This window comes from Gallinula chloropus (genome assembly GCF_964237585.1).
Source record: "Gallinula chloropus genome assembly, chromosome: 3".
NCBI lineage: Eukaryota > Metazoa > Chordata > Aves > Gruiformes > Rallidae > Gallinula > Gallinula chloropus.
In genome coordinates this window covers 52,696,837-52,716,755 of record NC_140087.1, presented here as the reverse complement: position 1 = coordinate 52,716,755, position 19,919 = coordinate 52,696,837, and the positions used below count along the sequence as shown (strand labels likewise).

The 19,919-nt window shown below is 41.3% G+C and overlaps 1 protein-coding gene across 2 annotated transcripts in view; it reads right to left on the bottom strand.

Moving 5' to 3' along the window:
* Positions 1-7,257: 7,257 nt before the first annotated feature.
* ZFAND3 (zinc finger AN1-type containing 3) overlaps positions 7,258-19,919 on the bottom strand; it is a 137,250-nt gene continuing 124,588 nt past the window's right edge. For both annotated transcript variants that reach the window (XM_084262172.1, XM_084262173.1), the window contains one exon: positions 7,258-9,946. In XM_084262172.1, the coding sequence (XP_084118298.1) occupies positions 9,792-9,946 (155 nt within the window). In that variant the 3' untranslated portion in view covers positions 7,258-9,791. The remainder of the gene's footprint in view (positions 9,947-19,919) is intronic.

Below are 19,919 nucleotides of genomic sequence, written 5' to 3'. Positions count from 1 at the left end.
TTTGTTCATGTTCTCCTTCAGGAGCCACATACTGGCCTTATTTGTACTTAGTAAAATAAATGTGTACCCTTTCTCCTAAACACAGGAAGCTTTGTGTCTGGTAGAAAAGGGTTTCTGAAATTAATACTGACAGACAGCCTGGTAATAGTCTGTATGTAATGCTTTTTTACAAGTATTTCAATGCTTTACAAATATGATTGCATGCTTTGATCCCTTTCCCAAAGGGCAAATACCTCTGGGAGGTAACAGCCACATTTGCAACATCGCAAGCAAAATCAAACACCCTCTTGCTGCCAGAAAGAGAATAGCTAACCTTAGGCAGCTCAAATGACTTGAAAGAAGTTGTCAGTCTTAGTGCAGAGCTCAGTCACCCTGGCTACTGACCTGTCCTTTTGATAATCTTCCATGTCTATTTGTTTTTCATTTCTTGTGAAAGTCAAATACGGAGCGAAAGCATTAGTTCAGGCTGGAGTCAGATACCTTATGTTGTGTCTTGGTGTTGTGCAGTCACTGATGCAGGGCACATCTTGAGCAAACAGAGAATTACAGAGACTGTGGTACAGAGAGCAGCTGTTTCTGTTCCTGAGGAACAGATTGGTCTTGTTGCTCCCACAGGTTGGGTCAGTAACTAAAACTAGCTTCTGCAGGAGGCCTGGTGACCAAGCTGATAAAATGGGCACTGACAGTTCACTGAAGGAACTGCTCAATTCTGCTTTCAGCCTGGCTTCTGAGAGGCTGGTTAATCCCAAATAAGAGCAAAGCTGTTTCCCTTGTTGCAGGTCAGGAGGGCATTGCACCCCACTACACCCACACCAAGCCTCCCAGTGCCATCAAACACCAAGCTGCCACTGCAATTTTGGGTAAGGGTTGGTGGGATGTAAGAGGTTTGTGTGGAGCATGTGTGTCCTTTCACTGATGTTGGCTTGTCAACTGCCTAGCACCTGGAACAAGACTTAGAGGATGGGGAGAGGGAAGGTTTCATCATGGACTTCATCAGTCCAAGGTGGCACAGGAGGTTCTATTGGTGTGCAATACTTGTACTTTTGTTTGGTTATGCTGGCATGGATACTCATGGATAGCAGATGGAATAATTTATACCCAACAGAAGTGTGGCATGGAGAACATGCTTCTGGCTGAAGTGAGCAAGTCACTTTATTGTTGGGGATACTTTAAACAGAAGAGTATTGACCTGGCAGCTTTGAATTAACACGCTGATAAATTCTGTGCAGGAGTTTCCACAGGTTCCTTGGAAGAATTTATTACTTTAGATTTTTTGGTGGCTTGGTGGTGCTTTCTGAGAAATCAGAACTGTGGTGTTATGTTTGAAACACACAACTATTAGAATTCTATTTCAGTATATTCTACACAAAGCTTTGTAATCCTTACAGTAGATATTTAGCTCCATCTAGTCTTGTCTTGTCTTCAGGCTGCTCCCAAAATAACTGATTGTCCTTAAAGGTGCCAACTGTTGCCTAAGGAGATGTGTGTTGCTGTTAAGTGATTGAATCAGGGCTGGTGTGAAATAAATGGTTAAACACTGCATTAATCTCTCTCCTTTGCTGGATGTATGCAAACTGTGTAGGGCCCAACACTACTTTTGGTTCCTGTGGAGTGATATAAGTAAGTACCACAGACTGTTGAACATCCTTCCCTACCTTTCTGCTGTCAGCCAAAGGCTGATAAAAATCCCCCCACCCCAAAAGCACAATCCGACTGCAGATCAGCACTGCCTAATTTAATACATTTTATCTCTTTATGAACAATTTTATTGTTTCACACAACAAACGTGGTTAAAAAGAGCAGGTACAATATACAACTTGATTGCCTTCAGGGACTCGTGGACGATCGGTTCCGTGAATCCCAAGCTCTTTCAGGCCTTGAGAGAACAGTGCAGACCACCACGGCAGCTGCTGAGCCAGGGGTAATTTGCACACGTGTGCAGCTGAGGCAGCATAATAGGCTTTGCTTTCATCATCCAGAGGAGAGTAAAGGAAAGGAACCAGCTCTGATCTATGCAGTAAGTTTGGCTTGGGTCTACTTGGCCCGGGGTTTCTATGTCAATCAAATCTGCCCATTTCAGTAGTAGCAGTTGAGAGTTACTTTGATGAAGCTTGATGTAAAACCAAACTAACCCCCAGTATCAATCAACCAACCACATACTAATGCTTTATCAATCACGTGGATGTAATTTAGCATCACTTGGCAAACGAGCGACGGCTTTGTATTGTATCCACAGCAGAGCAGTGTTTGGCCTTTCAGTTGTTAACCCAGTGGCAGGAATTCATTCTTGGTCCGGGTGGGAATTCAGTACCCACAGAGGCACTGTTAGCACTGCTTGCATATCCACAGTGGTGGTAGTCTCAAACCAGCCTTAAGGTTGCTTGTATGTGGAACGGCCACGGAGAAAGCTAGGAGCTGTGAAGGAAAGGCTTAAACTGAAGTACAGCCAGCTACGGTGCATGAAGACAGCTTTAGGACTGAACAGCAAAAAAACATTTTAATTGCAAAGGCAAACAGCTACTGACAAGTATCACTATCTTCAGATGTGATCATCTCTGCTGTTGTGCCATCTTAACATGACAACTTGGGGCAGTGCAGCCGATGAGGGAGAATCTGCACATGGGATGATGGCAAAACCTGCAGAAATGACAGCAGAGAAGCCAGGGAGAACAGAACCAAAAGAAATGCAGGCCTGTGTGTGCCCCAGAACACAGGCTGGCAGAGGTGTCAGACTGTAACTTTCAGTGAGGGCTATTGCCCCCTTCCAACTAATTTAGCAGGAGTTGGTGCCTGAAACGGAGGCAAAGTATTGCTGTTAAGGTAGCAACTGGAATATAGTCCGCACCATCTAGCTGATCCTACACATGCAGGCACCTTTCCCAGGGTTCTGTGCCCCTGGGAATAGCATGATACACACTAGTGACCAGTGTCCCTAACCCAGCTGCTGGCATTCACACAAACCTCTCAGCTGTGGGGGCAGTATTTTTAACGGCGTTGCAAATGAGGATGCTGGTGCTTCCAGGAGTAAGCCTATAGTAGTTGATAATGATTGAACTGCAGCTACTATTAAACAGGCACATTGAGACATGGACAAGCCTGACAAGGACTGATGGAGACACGTGGGTGCGCAGAGAGCGAGCTGGTTTTAGCCCAGCAGCGTAACTTTGCTTGCGCCATTGATGTCCCAGGAGACTCCGTGTGCTTGGGTCTGTGCAGGGAAAGATCTGTTTGGAACTATTATTCTGGGCAAGACCTGAGACCAAACAGTCAAAACCAGAAGATGACAAGGGGTGTGCAGTGTTACTTGAAGACAGCATAAAATTTGTAACTGCTGCTTACCTTGCTAGTATTTTAATCTACTTTAACATGGAGGGTGATGAAGGGGAAAGTCTGCATATAGACAGAATCAAGGTGACACCTCTGGCTGATGTGCACATGACAGACTCTCCAAAGCAGCAGGATTCATGCAAAGCTGGTACAGGTGAATCCGTTACAACATTTTTAGCTAGCCCTCACTTTAAAATTCTAGCACAGATAAGAACAGTTGTGCTAGCCAACAGAAGTTAAAATCTAACTTACTCTTGGAGCTCACCATCTTCATCCTGCTGCTGCCAAATGTTGTATGTTAAAAGAGATCTCCAGAAACTGGGCAAACTAAAGCTTTCAGAAATCTAAAGCAAATGTAGTGTCCTTTAAATGCTGAAGGGGAAAAAATAGTCAAACTATTGCTAGAATAAAGAACTCTCAAGCAGAAGGCTTAGATTCTCTTTTCCCTTCTCTAAGTCTTGCATTTATTTGCTCCTTTGAAAAGTAGAGAGATGAGACTAAGCATTTCAGTAGTTAACAATGATCCTTCATTTAGCTTTCTTCATGCAAAGCGCTGATCGTGCAGGCCTTCCTTTCAAAAGATGATAGAATCCCACTTCTTTTAAGGATTGCTGCTTTACTTCAAAGAGATCCTGAACAATTTAAGAGGAGAAAAATCCCCAAAATCTTCAAGTCTTCTGAGAACCCTAAAGAGAGCTCCTTCTGGTATTACGTCTCTGACAGTGGATAGCTGCAACACTTTGAGAGATGTCAACTTTTTTCCTTTTTTATAAAAAAAACCCTCAAGTGTTCAGAACTCTAGTTAGAACGTGGTTTTCCACCCTTCTTGAGCACACTTGCTAGAGGGAAGGAAAGTGTCTTCTGCAACTCTAAGAAAAAATGGGACAATGAAATGGATGCCACCTGACCTTTCATGAGAAGGGAGAGCAGAGACAAAAGCAGGTCTCTATAATTTTATTCTCATTACTTACAGTCACTGCGCCGTGCTACAAGGTATTAACTCACAGCATCCTATTGCATGTTACTAGCTTTGCACATACCTAGCAGAAGGGAGCATTCTCCTTACGGTCAAACCATTGCCATCACCACTTGCTACTATGTGAAGAACAGACCCTTTTGTTAGAGGATGCAGTCATAATCTTTAAAAATTATATATATATTTCGGTAATCTTTTCCTAGTGCTCCAGATGCACGTACTGAACTTGCAATCATTTACAGTTAGTCTTATAAAGTTCTGTTTGCTTTTCTTCCAAAGAAAATAGCAGTATATTGCGAAGTAGGAAGGTCCTGTAGCAAAATATGTGGTTATCACTAAGTAATCCATCAAAATTGTTTTCTGGCAGTCGTTTCATTTCTTTGCATATAACGTGTTGGGGAATCACATCAAACTCTACACAGGTATATTCACAAAGGCAAAGCAGAAGTCTTCTGTAGTACCAGGTCAGGAAAGTTCGTGCTGTTTGGCAAGTAATTATTTGCCTCTTTGCCACTGTGTGGTCTGAGCTGACTCGAAGAGGAAGGTGGATGTGATCGCTAAGCACTTGTCAGTTTGCATCCTCTGCCTCCCACTTTCATGCCTTCTCCTGCCTTGACTTCAGACTGGAAGATGAGCCATGCAGAGTTTATGGGAAGGTGTATAGGAACGTCAATGCTGTGACGCTGCTCATAAAACCTATAGCCTAACATCCAGAACTAGTAATTCATGTTTGCCTTAAGTTTCAGCTAATTGAATCTTACTGTAGTAAGATACACAGGGAGGTCATTGCTTTACAGACCAAGGTCCATATTTTTAATCTGCCTGATCTGATGTGCTGGGCCTGGCAAGAGGAGAGCTGAGGCTTTTTTTTCCCCCCTCATGTGGTGAGTACTGAAAAGCCCAAAAGAGCAACATTCAAGCCAAAACGCTTTCAAATTCCCAGCTGTACATGCTGTCTCAACAAAAAGGAAAAATGAATGAAGACTGGGAAGAGAAAGAAAAATATGTCCTTCTCACTGGTATCTTTGAGAACTGTTATTTAAGAGTGGCTCTTTTCAGCAGCATTAACTTTTGTTCTCCTGGAAAAGCTTCAGATAGCGAGAGATAAAGGCCACTATTGCGCAACTCCACCGTGTAAAATGTGTGCTGTGAATACTTTCGCACAGTTTGATCTTATGCACTGTTTTTCCACTATGGTCCTTTGTGTAGCAAAGTATGTACAGACACAGTCTCAGTTCAGCAGAAGATTATGAACTGGTTACACAAGAACTGTATCTTTGCACAGCAGCTCCTGCAGTAGCAGCTTCTGTGCAGAACCACACTTGCTCCTGCTTGTTTTAGTTTTGCTCCGTGTGCAGAATTCTAATCAGGTATTTGAGTGATGAAATAAACATCTGGTGCCAGTAAATACCGTTCTCTTCAAATAGGGTTGTCTTAATGTTTCTATTTGTTTTCCAGGTATAACAGTTCCCAGGAGCATACAAAATTCTTTCTGGTGTGAACTGGCTACAACCTCATTGTGGCGTTAAGGGATTACTTCAGTTAGACCTTCTCTTTGCTGATGACCAACAATTTTAGTAACTACACTTTGAAAAAGAGATTATTAATTCATTTGTCCAGGCACTTAACTGTGTACACATCACCTGTGAGCACAGGTGTTATCAGTTATTCCACTGATGCATTTCTTGGAGTTTGATAAAAAAATAGCGGTATTTTTATGACACCATAAGTATCAATTTCCTTCCCCAGTAAATGTTTGTACTGAAGCAGTCAGTGTAAGATCAAAAAGTGCTTTTATCCCTTGGATGTTGGAGCGTAGTTACAGAGGAACCGCTCTGACTGTATCATGGACAGAGAGCCACAAGGAATACCAAGTTAAACATAAACAGGACACTGTGGTCAAGCAGCCAGAGCATTATGACTTGGCCCAAGAGAAGGGGGTCACACAGAATTCAAGTTTTGAATGTATTTTCCTCTCAAGGAATAAATAAAAGCAGTTAAGCAGTTAATTCCACTTTTGAACTGCTAGAATTGAACCAGGACTCTTTCCAAGGTGTTGCCTGTGCAGTACCAGAGAGTAGTTCATGTTCTCAGGTACCTCACTTTACAGTTAAACTGCTTCTCCTTCAAGACACTGAACTGCTCAGAACAGAAACCGGTGCACTTCAGGACAGGCTCCTGCACAGCAACCTTCCTGGGCAATTCTGATTTTTACTCAAAGCCTTGGCTTGCACCCAGCTGCAGGTTTGAAACTTGATGAAAAGGCAGAGGTTTCACATCACTTACCTTTATTATAATGCAACTGTTTTGTTGGGAATCAGAGAGTTCTGGAACTCAAAGTACCATACTGATTTAAGGAAAAAAAACAGGTGAATGTGTCCCATGAATCAAGCATTCCAAACAATTAAAAAACCTGTTAAATAATCACCTTGGTGTTCTCTCTCCCTCAAACACATTCCCCTGTTTTTTATTTAGTTAGCCTTGTGTTTTGAGCATCAAAATGACTAAGAAACCGTAGTTATTTCTCTATTTATCTATTATGAATACATTATGATTTAGAATGCAGCTACTTTCAGTGCAGAAGTTGTCAAAATACATGAAAGAACGTAAGACATGGTAAAACTGTGATGCCAACGACACAGGGCACAGTATGCATTTGAATTAAGAGCATGAACAACTTGTTCATTTGATTACTGTATCTAACCTCAGCATTAAGTTGACCGATCCTCAGGCTATGGTACTTTTAGCCAGACTTGCTTACAAACTGAGTAATTGCTCTTGAACCCAGCAGAAATATTATCCTTCCCTTCCAAACCGGCAGAAAATACTGCCCACCCTTCCACTGATTGTAAATTCAGCTTGAAGTTACTGGCCTAATGTTGGCATTTTCCCCATTCATATTCCTTACATGAGCTTGCAGCAGAAATGGTGCAAAATAGCAAGACCTGTTGGAATAGGCAGAAAGGAATTCAAACTTTAATCTGATTGGTTTAATTTTTTTTTTTTTAGCAGGAGGAAAAAGAATAAAGTTACAAGATTCTTTTAATATTTTCACAATGTTAAACTAAAACTGAGCTCTAGGCTACATGTGTAAGTAAATCTAGAACACAAAAGGGTTAAATAAGATCTTCTTTTAAGATACAAGAACTTAAGCTTTCTTTACGTTTAACAAACTTCACAGAACAGATACTGCAAAGGAACAACCCCCTCCCCAACTCTTGTTTAAAGTGAACATTGTCCATAATTCACATGAACTATAAGTAGTGTTCTCTCAAGAGCCACCTTGAAACCGTCTGTGCACTTGTAACGAGATTAAAGAGAATATTAAGGAGGAACAAAATAGCATCTTCAGTATTAATGCAGAAAAGTCTTGTGTGTCAATCAGAATGCCCATCCAATGCTATGATAGGATTTTGTAGGAAAAGAAAGTGCGTATCACAGCAGCCACCAAAATCCATGTCTCTCTTACAACTCCTTACGGCAAGTGTAAATAATATCCTTGGATGGTCCCTCTCGCCGGGACCGTTTCCTGAAAATGCAGCACATTACACAAGATTTTGCTGCTGGTTTCATATCCTTGAACAGTAAAAAAAAAAAAAAAACCAACCCCACAAACCAGCTTGCCTTTTGGATAGCTTGAATTTTTATAATGATGGGACACTTCTGATCTGCTTCATGGTTAACTGATGCTAATACAGTCAGATGCTGAGTGCGTGTGTAGAGACATATATATAGTCATCTTTTTTTTCTCTTTTTAAATTAGTTATCTCCTTGTTAAATGCTCCTAGCTGGCTACCAAAGTAAAGTATAAATTTGGCCTATAAGGAGTTAGTTACCTGTAGCAAGTAGAATGGAGGATGACTCACACAAGCTTTCTCCAACACCGCTGGGGTTTTTTCAAACGACACCTTTACTTCACACCCCTCTGATGTTTTGTATCTGCCCAGTATTTGAAGACGAGACAAAACTTTTCCTCCCTCAGGTTTTCTCACAAATGTGCCTGGTTATTAGTAAAGTATTAACAGGCTGAGAAACTAAACTCACTCAGGCTTTAGCTGGGCCACATCAGTACAAATCCTTTTAACCTGCCTATACCCCGCATGGGGCGGGAGACGTGCCCATCCTCGTGTTTGCTTGTTTCCAAACTGACAAGACTGGTGCGATCCAGCTCAGCTCAGCTCAACGTGACATATCGTAATGCAGAACCACGGGGTCTAAACAGATCCGGAACATTCTACTCCAGGTAATGCTTTTTCCACGTTCACTTGCTACACTTGCTTTGCGATAGGTGCGGGCAGAGATTTTCACGAGCGCGCTCAGCTGCATAGACAGGGGGCTGCTGGAGCCCGGCTGATTATCTCATTGACACTCTGGAAGCGAGGAACACAAACTCGATCTGACAAAGGGCCGTTTACGGTTGTTCCCCAATACTGTTACTGAAATCCGTTTGCTACAAAATGTCCTTTTTTTTTTTCTTTTTCTTTTTTCTCCCCAATATATAAGTCTAGCTACAGAAAGTCAGTCTGTAGAATCCAGCCATGGCTACTGTGCTGTGAATTAGCCTTATTTGATCAATTATCAGATACCTGCACTTAGCAAAAGGCAAACAAAAGCCAATCAGGTTTCGGCCGGTGGGAATGGCTGCACTGCTCGTGGGATGTGGGATCTGTTCACACAGCTTGTAGAATGCCATGTAAAAAGTATGCACCATTTACTGCTCTAGGATGAAGTTGGCTTTAAAGTGAGATCATAATTTAACTTAGAAGAAAGAAAGAAAAAAAAACAAACCCTGACAGGTTCTTTATAGTAAGATAGATATAAAAATTTTTCATAAGAATCTCTGTCCCCCTTTCTTTTTGGCTTCCTGGGAAGAACCAGAAAGATGTTCCTACCCCAACAGAATCCCTGATGCTGGTGACACTGCCTAACTCAAAAGCCACACGCGATGAAGGCACGAGTGACCAGTCAGGTCTTCTGGGCTTAAGCAGCTGTAGTTGCTGCTCTTAGTAGTATTTCACCTCCTCAGGATTCACTAGCAGTGAAGAGGTGAAAGGCTGCACATTAAACAGTTTGTCCGAAAGCCATGTGCATAGCAAACTTTTAACACCAGCTTCTATACAACTATATGTTTTAACTCTGCAGCTGGATTTCCAGCGTAAGGCTTTTAGAGTGACTCCAGCAATAACAGAAGCCTTTGGATTTTTCTTGTTTGTTTTTTTTTTTTTTAATCCACTAGCCATGCTCAAAAATAATATTTCTTCATGTTTTATTTTTATACGGTGGCTAGCAGGCACCTTAGTAACCAGCCAGAAATCAATTTCAACCACCATCAACCCCTAAACTACAGTACCAGGACGGTTGGCTAAAGAAAGGAAACTGATTGGCTGTAGTCTGAAACTTGCCTAGTACAAGGTGTCTGGCTGACTTTGTCCTAAATAAGGCTAACATTAGTGAACTAAGAGAACAGCATTTGGTTGCAGTCTTGCACTCAGGAACATCCTTCGCCAATGCGTTGGCAAGATCTCCCTACTTTCCGATCCAGTTTCACCATTTTCATGATGGCTTCCTCACGCCCACGTCCCATGTGGTCAAACGTGCAGTCGTGTTGTTCGGGCAGGCGATGCAACATACAGAACACATAACCTGCCGTGGGAAGGGAGAGGAAAGAAACACAGTTAGGGACTCCGTTAAAGAGGACGAATCTTACCTGAACCAGAAGTGAAGGATCAACTACTGGGGGATTACTCTGCTCTCAAAGATTAATGACAGCTTGAAGGTTTTATTTCCTTTGAGGGTATTAATATATATCTCATTATTTACTGTGATTCAAAAACATGGTAAAACTACAGGTGAGGAGGGCACCTTCAGTAGCCACTTCTTTCTGGTCTACAAAGACCATAAATTTCTCTCTTATTTGGCCCTAACACTTTGTAAAAGTAAAGAAATCACCTCAAATTTCCTGCCTCTAAAATGAATGTTACACAGCAGTAAGTAGTACCAAGATGACAAAGTAGGGAAGAGAGTCACACAGTTACAGGGGTTCAGGCAACCCACCGTATGCAAAACAAAGTGTATCACCTATGCCGCAATGTTTGACCTGCCTGATGGTGCAAAGAGCATCACTCTGCCTCTCACTGAATGCTTTATATTACTGCTACTCATTGAATGCTCAAAAGATACTAAAACCAAAAAATGATAATATTTCAGAGATGGAAAAGTATAAAAGTGAGTGAACGATTGAAGGAATGTGTGTTTGTGAATATATATATACACATACACACAAAAATATGTATGTAAAGTATTTCAAGCTCCTGGGTTATAAGACATCAATTGCTGGAGAGAACAAGAGGCTACCTTTGTGTTACTGTGATTGTTAGAGAAACAGAAAGGGAAAAAGTATCACACATGGAATTATTAAAAAAAAATAATGTGAAGAAAAATTGATTTATCTTTACTCTTTGTTTCAATAGCACCAGCTATGAAAAGACACATCTATTATCTGTGGCTGGCTTTGAAACCCAGTTCTAGGAACAAAGCAGAAAAGGGTAGCTTTCTGTATCGGTATCTCTGATTCAGAAATATGGATGGAAAGATGCAGATTCAATTGATACACATCTCGCCCCTTTGATCATCGCCTCCACTTCAATCTCAATCTGGGTCACACCACACTCAAAACGTGACAAGTATCTTGAAGAGCCAAAAATTCAAGGTCTGATTGTGCAAATGAAAACATCCTTGGACTCTGGTTTCAGTCCTGAACAGCATCTCACTCCGATCGCTCTCACAGAAGGCATGGACTGAAGGCTGCCCCTGTTTTCCTGAAGTAAGATTTCAAATTACTGAACCAACGTCCACTGCAGGGACAAGAATACATAAACAGCTGAACTAGATGAGCTCAAAAATCAAGTTCATCATCTTATCTGTAGGGAGTGCATAAGAAGCAGATGCCAGAAGAAATGCTGCAGATACGGACTGGGCTGAAGTCATTTCAGTCCCTTGTAGGTAAAAAATGTTCTGAAACCCCGATGGTTTTAAAGATCCTCTCCACGTGGTTAACCAGCAGGTTTAGAAACACTATTTAACGTTACCCAAAAGAGATGTTGAACACACATACCAACTTCTACACAACTTAAGAATTGTCAAGAGTGTCTTGCTGAAGTCTAGTAAGAACATACACATATGACATGATTTACCACTACTGAACATGACCTTTCAACTGCTCCATCTCCTCACCCTCTAAAAGCCTCCTGCCTTTTACAGGCCCCTGTAACTTCATGATGTTCCTTGCTACTTCTACCCTCCCCCCCCGCCCCAATCTGTGGTTTGCCATATCTTTGTTTCTTAGTTCAGTGCCATTTAGTTCTTTTCAGAGCACCAGTTTTCATGTGGGAAAGCTGCACAGCATGCTATTTTTACTCCAGGTGAACCCACATTATTTATCTTCTCTATTTGTCAAGTGTTTCCTTATGCATTCTTGAACAGAATTTCAACAACTGCCCACAAAGAACAGTAGGTTATTCTCATTTTCTAAGAGTATGGGGAAAGTATTTCGAATTTCAGCAGGTAAACAATCTAAACCTGTTACTCATACATCTATTTAAAGATGCACTGCTAATTAGAACTGATAATAGCCAGTGAAACAACACCCAAGCACTTTTTGAACATTACTAAAGACAGTCTTGCATCTCTTGGCTGTTCCTACGGAAAGGGTTTATTCTTGCTGAATTAGCAATTGGGATCTTCTGGAAGCCTCATTTCCCAAAGAGGCTTCAGATGCTCAGTCCCATTGCTCCAAACTCCTCAGTCACTTTAAATACTGGAACTTGCCTTTTTGGTAGGTTTTATTTAAAATTTAAAGGGCTTGAATACTGTTACATAGAAGCTAGCTGGGTAACAGTAGTTCTGAACATTATTTTATCAGTTCAGAGTGGATATTTTCTATTAAGGTATTACTGCTGTATTCACCCCTTGTTCCTTCACTGGTCTGAAAATCAGAATGGACATTCTGTGGTCTGCATGTGCACAAATTCCTGATGTCCTACTGAGAGCATCAGTTTTCACAACAGTTCCACAAACAACGTATGTGCACTGGGGCAGAAGGCCAATTATGTCCTTCTGGTTTGTTCCTTAAAACCAATGCAGATTTAGAGATGAAACCTTTTCTCCCGAGAACTCTGCTTTTACAGGTAAAAAGCAAGCTAGATTGAAGAACTCCTGTGGTGTATTTACTGTTAAGTTCATTATAGGAAGATATCAAATACAGGTTGTCTCCCCTAAAGGACTTTACTGCAGAAATGCTTCTTTTAACACACTGCAACTAAAAGAAAAAATAAACTTTCTGCTAGGGGAAGGAGCATCAGAAAAGGGAATCCATCTCCCAACTATGGTTAGCTCACCCTAGTCATCAACCAAAACTATGCCAAACTGCCATTCCACGCAGAGAAGATTTCAGTGTGATAGATGTAATAAACCGTGTCACAACACACAATTGTTGTTTTCTGATGTTAGAATTAAACAATGAATCACCTACCCCTAGGGCCTCTATGCAAACACCCCGGAGAACCATTATGTAGTGCTTCAAACACCTTTGAGCTGCTCTGAGCACCCCAGCAACCACCTCACAGCATACCATGACAAATTCACGTCCGTTTCATCACCAGAGCATAAATGGCTGAAGCCACCCAGCAGCGCACCAGCTCTGCTTCACTTGCACTCCTGCAGATGAGCCTTTTGCACAGCACAGGCAAAAAAAACCCCAACATGATTCAAAGGAAGCCTAAGATTGCACACAAGCAGCTGTGAAGTTGTTTTCATCATTCCTGAGGAATTTGCTGGGAAAAGGCAATTGAAGGGGACAGAAAACAAAACGATCTTCCATACTCAAGACCAGCGAATACCACAGGGTTACAGGTTGCTCTGTGTGCGCGAGGATGAAAAATGACTGCATTTTCCTCCTTGTTACATTCAGGAGCACTGGCTCGATGAGAGCATGGAATGACAATAAGCAAGTATTTCAACTAAAACCTGCATTTCATTCTTAACTTTCTGTCTTCCAATTCTGAAAATAGTAGGCTGCTAAAATGCCAACAAAACTAGACATGAAACATGAGAAACAACCTGACTGAATGGCACAGTAATCCACCACACACAAGCCAAATCGTAAGGTAGTAGGGTCCTGGATGCTGTTAATTTCTTTTTTCTCTTTGTTATCTCAGCAGAAAGTGGTTGGACTTTCTGGAGTGTGGCACAAATCCCCAGTAATTGGATTACTGCACACTACCAATGGAAAGGCAGAGCACGCTGGTGGGACTGCTCTAGTGGACGCCCTTGGCCAGGCATGGAGTAGTTCTTGATGCACCTGATGTACTGCTGGAGAACATCACACTGTTACATATCATACATTAAAAGTTATAATAAATATAACTATCCCTGTTATGTGAATTGCATCATGATAGAAATGAAGCTCCTTTCTCTCCTGCCTCAAGATTCTGGTCCTAATCTCACGAGACATTCAGAAAGCTGCTGGAGGAAGACAGATTTGTTTGTTTTGTTTGTGAGCATGTTTTGAGAAGTGGTGAAAGTGCCAACAAGCTTTTTAAATATTTATACAGCTTGCACATTCACAAAGTGGCTTAAAAACATTTAAAACTGTCCATATTTGAAACATCTCAATGTGTACTACCTAAGTAGTAGTTACAAGCTGCCACAATTACCATACAAAATCAGAACATCTGACACTTTAAAATCATCTTACCTGCCCCACTTGTATTGCCATTTACCACTTTCCAAAGTTCAATAATGCCAGAATTTGCAGCTATTTCCAAATATTATTTTATAAACAACTTGAGTTTGTATAGATTCCTCATACAAAGCCCGTTCAAAAGAAGTCTTCATAATGGAACAGACTTTTTCCTATGCAGAATTCTGTGCTCGTACTTTGGCTTCTACACGTGTTTCACCTTTCTTGTTAATCTGAAACTCTAATCAAAAGAGGTTCAAGCAGACTTAAAAATACCTTGTAACCTTAAGAGATGAACGAAGGTGCTGCAGAAATTCTCAACCAAAGGTGTGTTCTCTAATAAGGTACGTGTGAGGGTATATGCAGATTTCTGTGTGAGAACAGATTTTAACACCTCTCTAGGAGGTGAGCACTTCTACAGGACATCACACAGCACTGCAAAAGCAGGCAGATGAACCAGCAGAGAAGATTAGCTCATGCAGTGATAGATGCTGCTGCAGCACTGTTCAGAATAGATGGACATTGTTCCCCATCCCTTCCAACTGGTAAGATGACTTAATGTGTTGTAAATAATACTGTAATATTTTAATAAAACAATAAAGCTACTTTTAAAAGTGCAGAAAGAACTATTTTTCCTTCCTCTTCTTTCAAGATATGGAATAGGTAAGAAATGAATGTAGGAGTGGAAAAAATAGCTGCCAAGATCCTAACGACTTGCATCAAGTACCTCAGAAAATGTTTGCTCTCTGGATTTCAATATAATCAAGCTTATTCCTCTAATACTTTGGAGATTGTTCAAAAAGAACATCCAGCAATGGAAGGAAGTGAAAGTGTCCTATACTCCAGGATAGCAAAACTTCCAGTGTATGCATTGCTATTTCATAGCAAAAAGTTACTCTAGTCTGCTGATACCTTGTATTATTCTCCTTCTAGACAGCTCCATTCTTGCATGTACTCTAATTATCTCCTCTCTCTCTGCTGTGGGGAATGCTGTGCACTGGCATTGTCAGATCTCGTTACACAACACCCCCTTTTACTGACATGTTCTATAAAACCAAACCAAATCCCAGCAAGCTAAACAACAAGCTCTTGGAAATAAGCGAGCTAAACTATTCTCCCTTGCCCTTTCCTGGCTTTGCAAGATGCCATGGATGTTGATTAAGTGCTAAGTAGTTTAGAATAACTGGCTAGGATCTTGTTCCTTCCCAAGGGGAAAGGGGAGTAACCCACGGCATGGTGAAGCTCTTTAATCAGATAGATGTATTTATTAAAACTCAACAAAACACAGATTGGGCAGTGCTTTCTATCGTTTCCACTCCCAGAAGAGTGGATGGGGAATGTTAACCTCTGAGTGCTCGCAGTTAAGAGTATCAGTGCACAGCATCTTAAGAATTTTCCTCTCAGACAGCAGAGCTGCAAAAGATTGAGGAAAGACACAGTAGGATGATGTGTACATAACTTACTAACTTATTTTTCCAACCATTTGCTATGGTCACTGCAACTTGCTGAGTATTTTCCTCTTTATATAGATCGTCTATACTTAGCCATGACTACCAAAATGATTGCCTACTGAATCAAGAGGAGAAAAAGAAGACAGCTGGTGTTAGGACATCTTTGAATGTTTCTTTTAACCTGACAGTCCATTCCTGGGACTCCAACCCTCCTCTTGTTCTCAGGTGTCATGCTTGAAGCACACAGCTCCATGACATCTGTGATGCTTCATAAAATTTTATGTCTGAGACTCAGGATGCTTATAAGATGCTGTAGATTCATTTTGTGTTTCTACTACTGAGTTTATGCTCAGGAGAAAAGAAGAATTTTTTTTTCCCTTGCCATATTTTGCTCTATAGCACAAGAGGGTAAAGGAGTATGTAAGAACATGGATTAGGAAAGAAAAAAAAAAAAAGTTGTTAGTGAAAAAAACCTGCCCAGAAAATGAATGGAAGAAATTGTATAGAAAAGAAAGATGACATCATCTTAATCTAACAACCCAGGTATGGTTAAATATTCTGCAAGAATTCTTTAAACTGCAAGGGAAAGACTTTGTAATTCCAAGTTTAGTCACGTAAAACCTGTGTTTCAAAGTGTCTTGTGTCTGTTCTCTTGAAGATCGTAGGCCTGGGAAGCTGCTTTAGGGAGCTTGCAAGAGCTGTGGTTTTGCACTGTGGAGACTGTGCAAACAGACTACCTTTTAGTCCAATTTGTCCTGAATTCAAATTCACTTTCCTATTTATCTTAATACTTGCACAGAAATCTGTCTAACTGTTTTTTCCTACATTAAATGTGATGCAAATTTTGAACAGAGAACTTACATCGCTTGAGGACACAGAACATGCTGACTTTTTAGGGTGTTTTTGAATCAACAGTTCTTAATGAGGTTCTATGTGAGATGTTATTCTACTCCATGACTTTAGAACTATGAAAAATTCAAAAAGTTTTCTCCTGGTTCTTTGAAGACAGTGTCTTGGAGTGGGAATTATTACCACATGGCAATCTCTTCGGCTGAAGCCCTGGTTTTGCTCTAGTGGCTACCAACTCCACAGAAGCAGGGTGCACCTTCAGGAACAGAACTGAGCCAGTTATTCCTGAATTTCAAAGGATCCTCAGTGAATCAAAGTGATAAATACAACATTCCTGCTTCGTGATACAAACTGCAATTGAAAATAGTTTGCTGTGGGTCAGGTCTTAGTAAATGCTGTAGGTCTTGGTCAGGTTCATATCCAAGTTCCCCCACGCACCACAAAATGATAGTTAAATCTTTTGGTTTGGATCAAGTATTATGGTCCTTGCTTTACAGAACACATGCACCTCAGCATAACTATTTCTACATCGCAACTTCTTCACCTCACTACAGATTCATGAGTTAAGGCCAACATCTATCAGAGACAGCGTAACAGTGCAACTTTCAGACACGATTACTCCCAGCAATTCAGCACACAATACACATTTCTAAACTGCTTCATACCTCAGAAGTCACTGACCTACACATTTCATCAGCCTCACACACTGTCCTCAATTTTTCTGTCCAAGTTGTAATCCACAGCAGTCGGGCACAAGCAGTAGCTGCGATCCCACAGCTCAACTGACTACCTGGCACAACGGCAGTCAGTTGAATCACAGAATCATAGGGGTTGGAAGGGACCTCAAGAGATCATCAGATCCAACCCCCCTGCCAAATCAGCTCCCTAGCTCAGATTGCACAGATAGGCATCCAGACAGGTCTTGAATATCTCCGGAGAAGGAGACTCCACCACCTCCCTGGGCAGCCTGTCCCAGGGCTCTGTCACCCTCACTGTGTAAAAATTCTTCTGCATGTTGGTGCAGAACCTCCTGTGCTCCAACTTGCAGCCATTGCCCCTTGTCCTGTCTCCACAGAACTGCGTATGATCCCAGTTCTTCCACGGTGAGAGATGCAGCTTCACAGACATCAGCATTTTGTCCCATACTTTTTCAATATAATTGAAAGAAACATTTTTCTCCAAAAAAAAAAAAAAAAACCCAACCCAACCTTGCTCAATTGATGAAGGTTAAAGTTTAATTTAACAAGAGAATTTTCAAAGGAATCATTTTCTCCCAACAGTTTGCAGCATCAAGCAAGAGTGGTGCCGGACAGTGAACACCAGTGCCCAAACACCAAAGTTCTCTAACTTGAGGGAGAGGAAAAGCTACGTTTAAAATTAAACATTTAGACTTCCGGAAAGTGAAGAGAGAGTGCTTCTTTGAATAAACGTTTGATCTTGCAACAATATATTCAAGAGGAATTAACATCACTGCTGCACTTGTAAAAGGAACGTTCACTGCCATGTTTGCAGGGCTGAGAACACACTGACTCAACGCTGCATCTCCCATATCTTTCCTAGTTTTATAAGGTTATATATATCCTATAGGATGCGGGAGAACGAATCCAAGGAACAGGATATGCAGTAAAACAGCAGAATTAGGCCAAAAAAGCATCCCAGTGTCCAAGAGCAGTCACCTAATATAGTAGAGGGAAACACTAACAATAGGTCACACTGTGGCACAGTGGTAGTACTCTGACAGGGCTTTCCATAGGCTATACAAGCATAAAAGGAAACATTTCCTACCCAGAACATTCCGATGCGATAGCACTGTGTAATCTTTCAAACAAGAGAAAGACAAAATCCCTGAGAAAGGGCAGGTGGGTGACAGAGCTCTCCTGGCATCAGGTGCACAGCGTCTGACATTTTCAGAAGAGCTACATGAGTATTTGTACTTCTAGAATTCTCTCTACGCCAAGCCCACCTGAGCTAATACACTTCTCCCAGAAGCTGAGGATTTAATTAAAAGCCAAAGTGTACCCAGTAATTTAATTAAAATAGCAAGCAATACTGAGTGATTCAATAATGTATGTGTGTCGTTTTGTTTAGCCCAATGACAATGCAGGAAAGGTAAGGCTACTAATAAAGAACTGGAATGAATAATGAAAGGGCCAACCTAACGTACTGTACGTGTGGCATTAATTCTAACTGTTTTCCTGGATCCTCTGTGTATTTTTGACTTCAGATCATCACATGCTGAACATGATTCCAGGTTTGACTTGCGTTCTATTTCCTGAATTGCATTATTTATGCCCTGGGTTTAAACAGCTTTCTAGAGGCTGCACCTTATTGATCCCCAGTCTGCCAACAGCTCAACCTGCTGGTCAAATCACTGGAGAGAAGCAGCTCCATTTCTTTCTAACTTAGATGAAATGTGGTTTGTGTCTTTTTTTCCCTATTTATAGCTTATGTCCAGCGTCTCTCAGATGACACAACCTGCTCCATACATGTCTTCTATTCATCTAGCTATGCATGTCAAGAGTAATTACTCTTCTAACCAAAGGGAAACAGAGCTCCCCTCAGAAGCTCTATTTGTACCATACTTCAGCCAGTTGAACTATCTGCTAACGTTGCTTCAGGATTTGTAAGATTATTAAAGTGTATTTTGGGGCCTTCTGTGTTTACCTCACATATCGGGCACATTAGTGAAATCAGTGCTGGTGCACGTAGAGGTTTGTTAACATATGGACAGATACGTGTGGTTCACTTTGAGGGGGGTGCTCCCTAGGCCACATCTCTGCTTTTGGGAACAGACTGTAGCAGCTGCCTGCCGCCCAGCAGCAGGTTTCTAGGGGCATGGTCCTGGTGAAGCTGTAACGCACGCCTGTCCGACTCTGGGTAAGTAACAACGCTGTAAAGAAAGGGTCGTGATTAGAAAAGGTAGAGCACTTTAACCTTCAAAACGGTTTCCTTTAACACTTGGCAGGTAGGTGACTATTATCTTCAGTTTTCTGATTCAAAAAAAAAAACCAAAACAACAAACCACCCAAAGACCAAACAAATCACTTCCCTAAAGGTACTGAAAGCGCTGGAACTGGAAATACAATACTCTCAGCTTTTTATGTTCAAGTTCACTAAGCCACACGTGCCTCTTGCACAGACAGAATGACTGAAAACCACATCTTTTACATTATGCATATGTTGCTTTCTTCTGTAACCTCACTACAGCTGGGTATGGAAAAAGAGAACACTAATGTGGCACACCAACGAAATGGCTCTTTTTTAACTCATACTGTGGCATCCCTGCAAAAACCACCTGAAGGTTAAATACTGAAGGACTTAGCACATCAGAAGTGTCAAATAAAACCTCTTTTAATTTAAATTATGTTTTTGAAAGCAACATGCTAACTTGTTTTATTGAAGGAGAACTTGATGACCCATTTCAATTACATGTATTGATTGGGACTATCGGAAGGTAACTAAAAGACTCACTGTGCATCCCTAAATCACCAGTCGCCTGTTGCAGGACTTGAGGCAGCGCGGTGCGGTGGAAGAGATCAAAATCACTACGCACGGTAAGAAACCCACATCAGCTGAA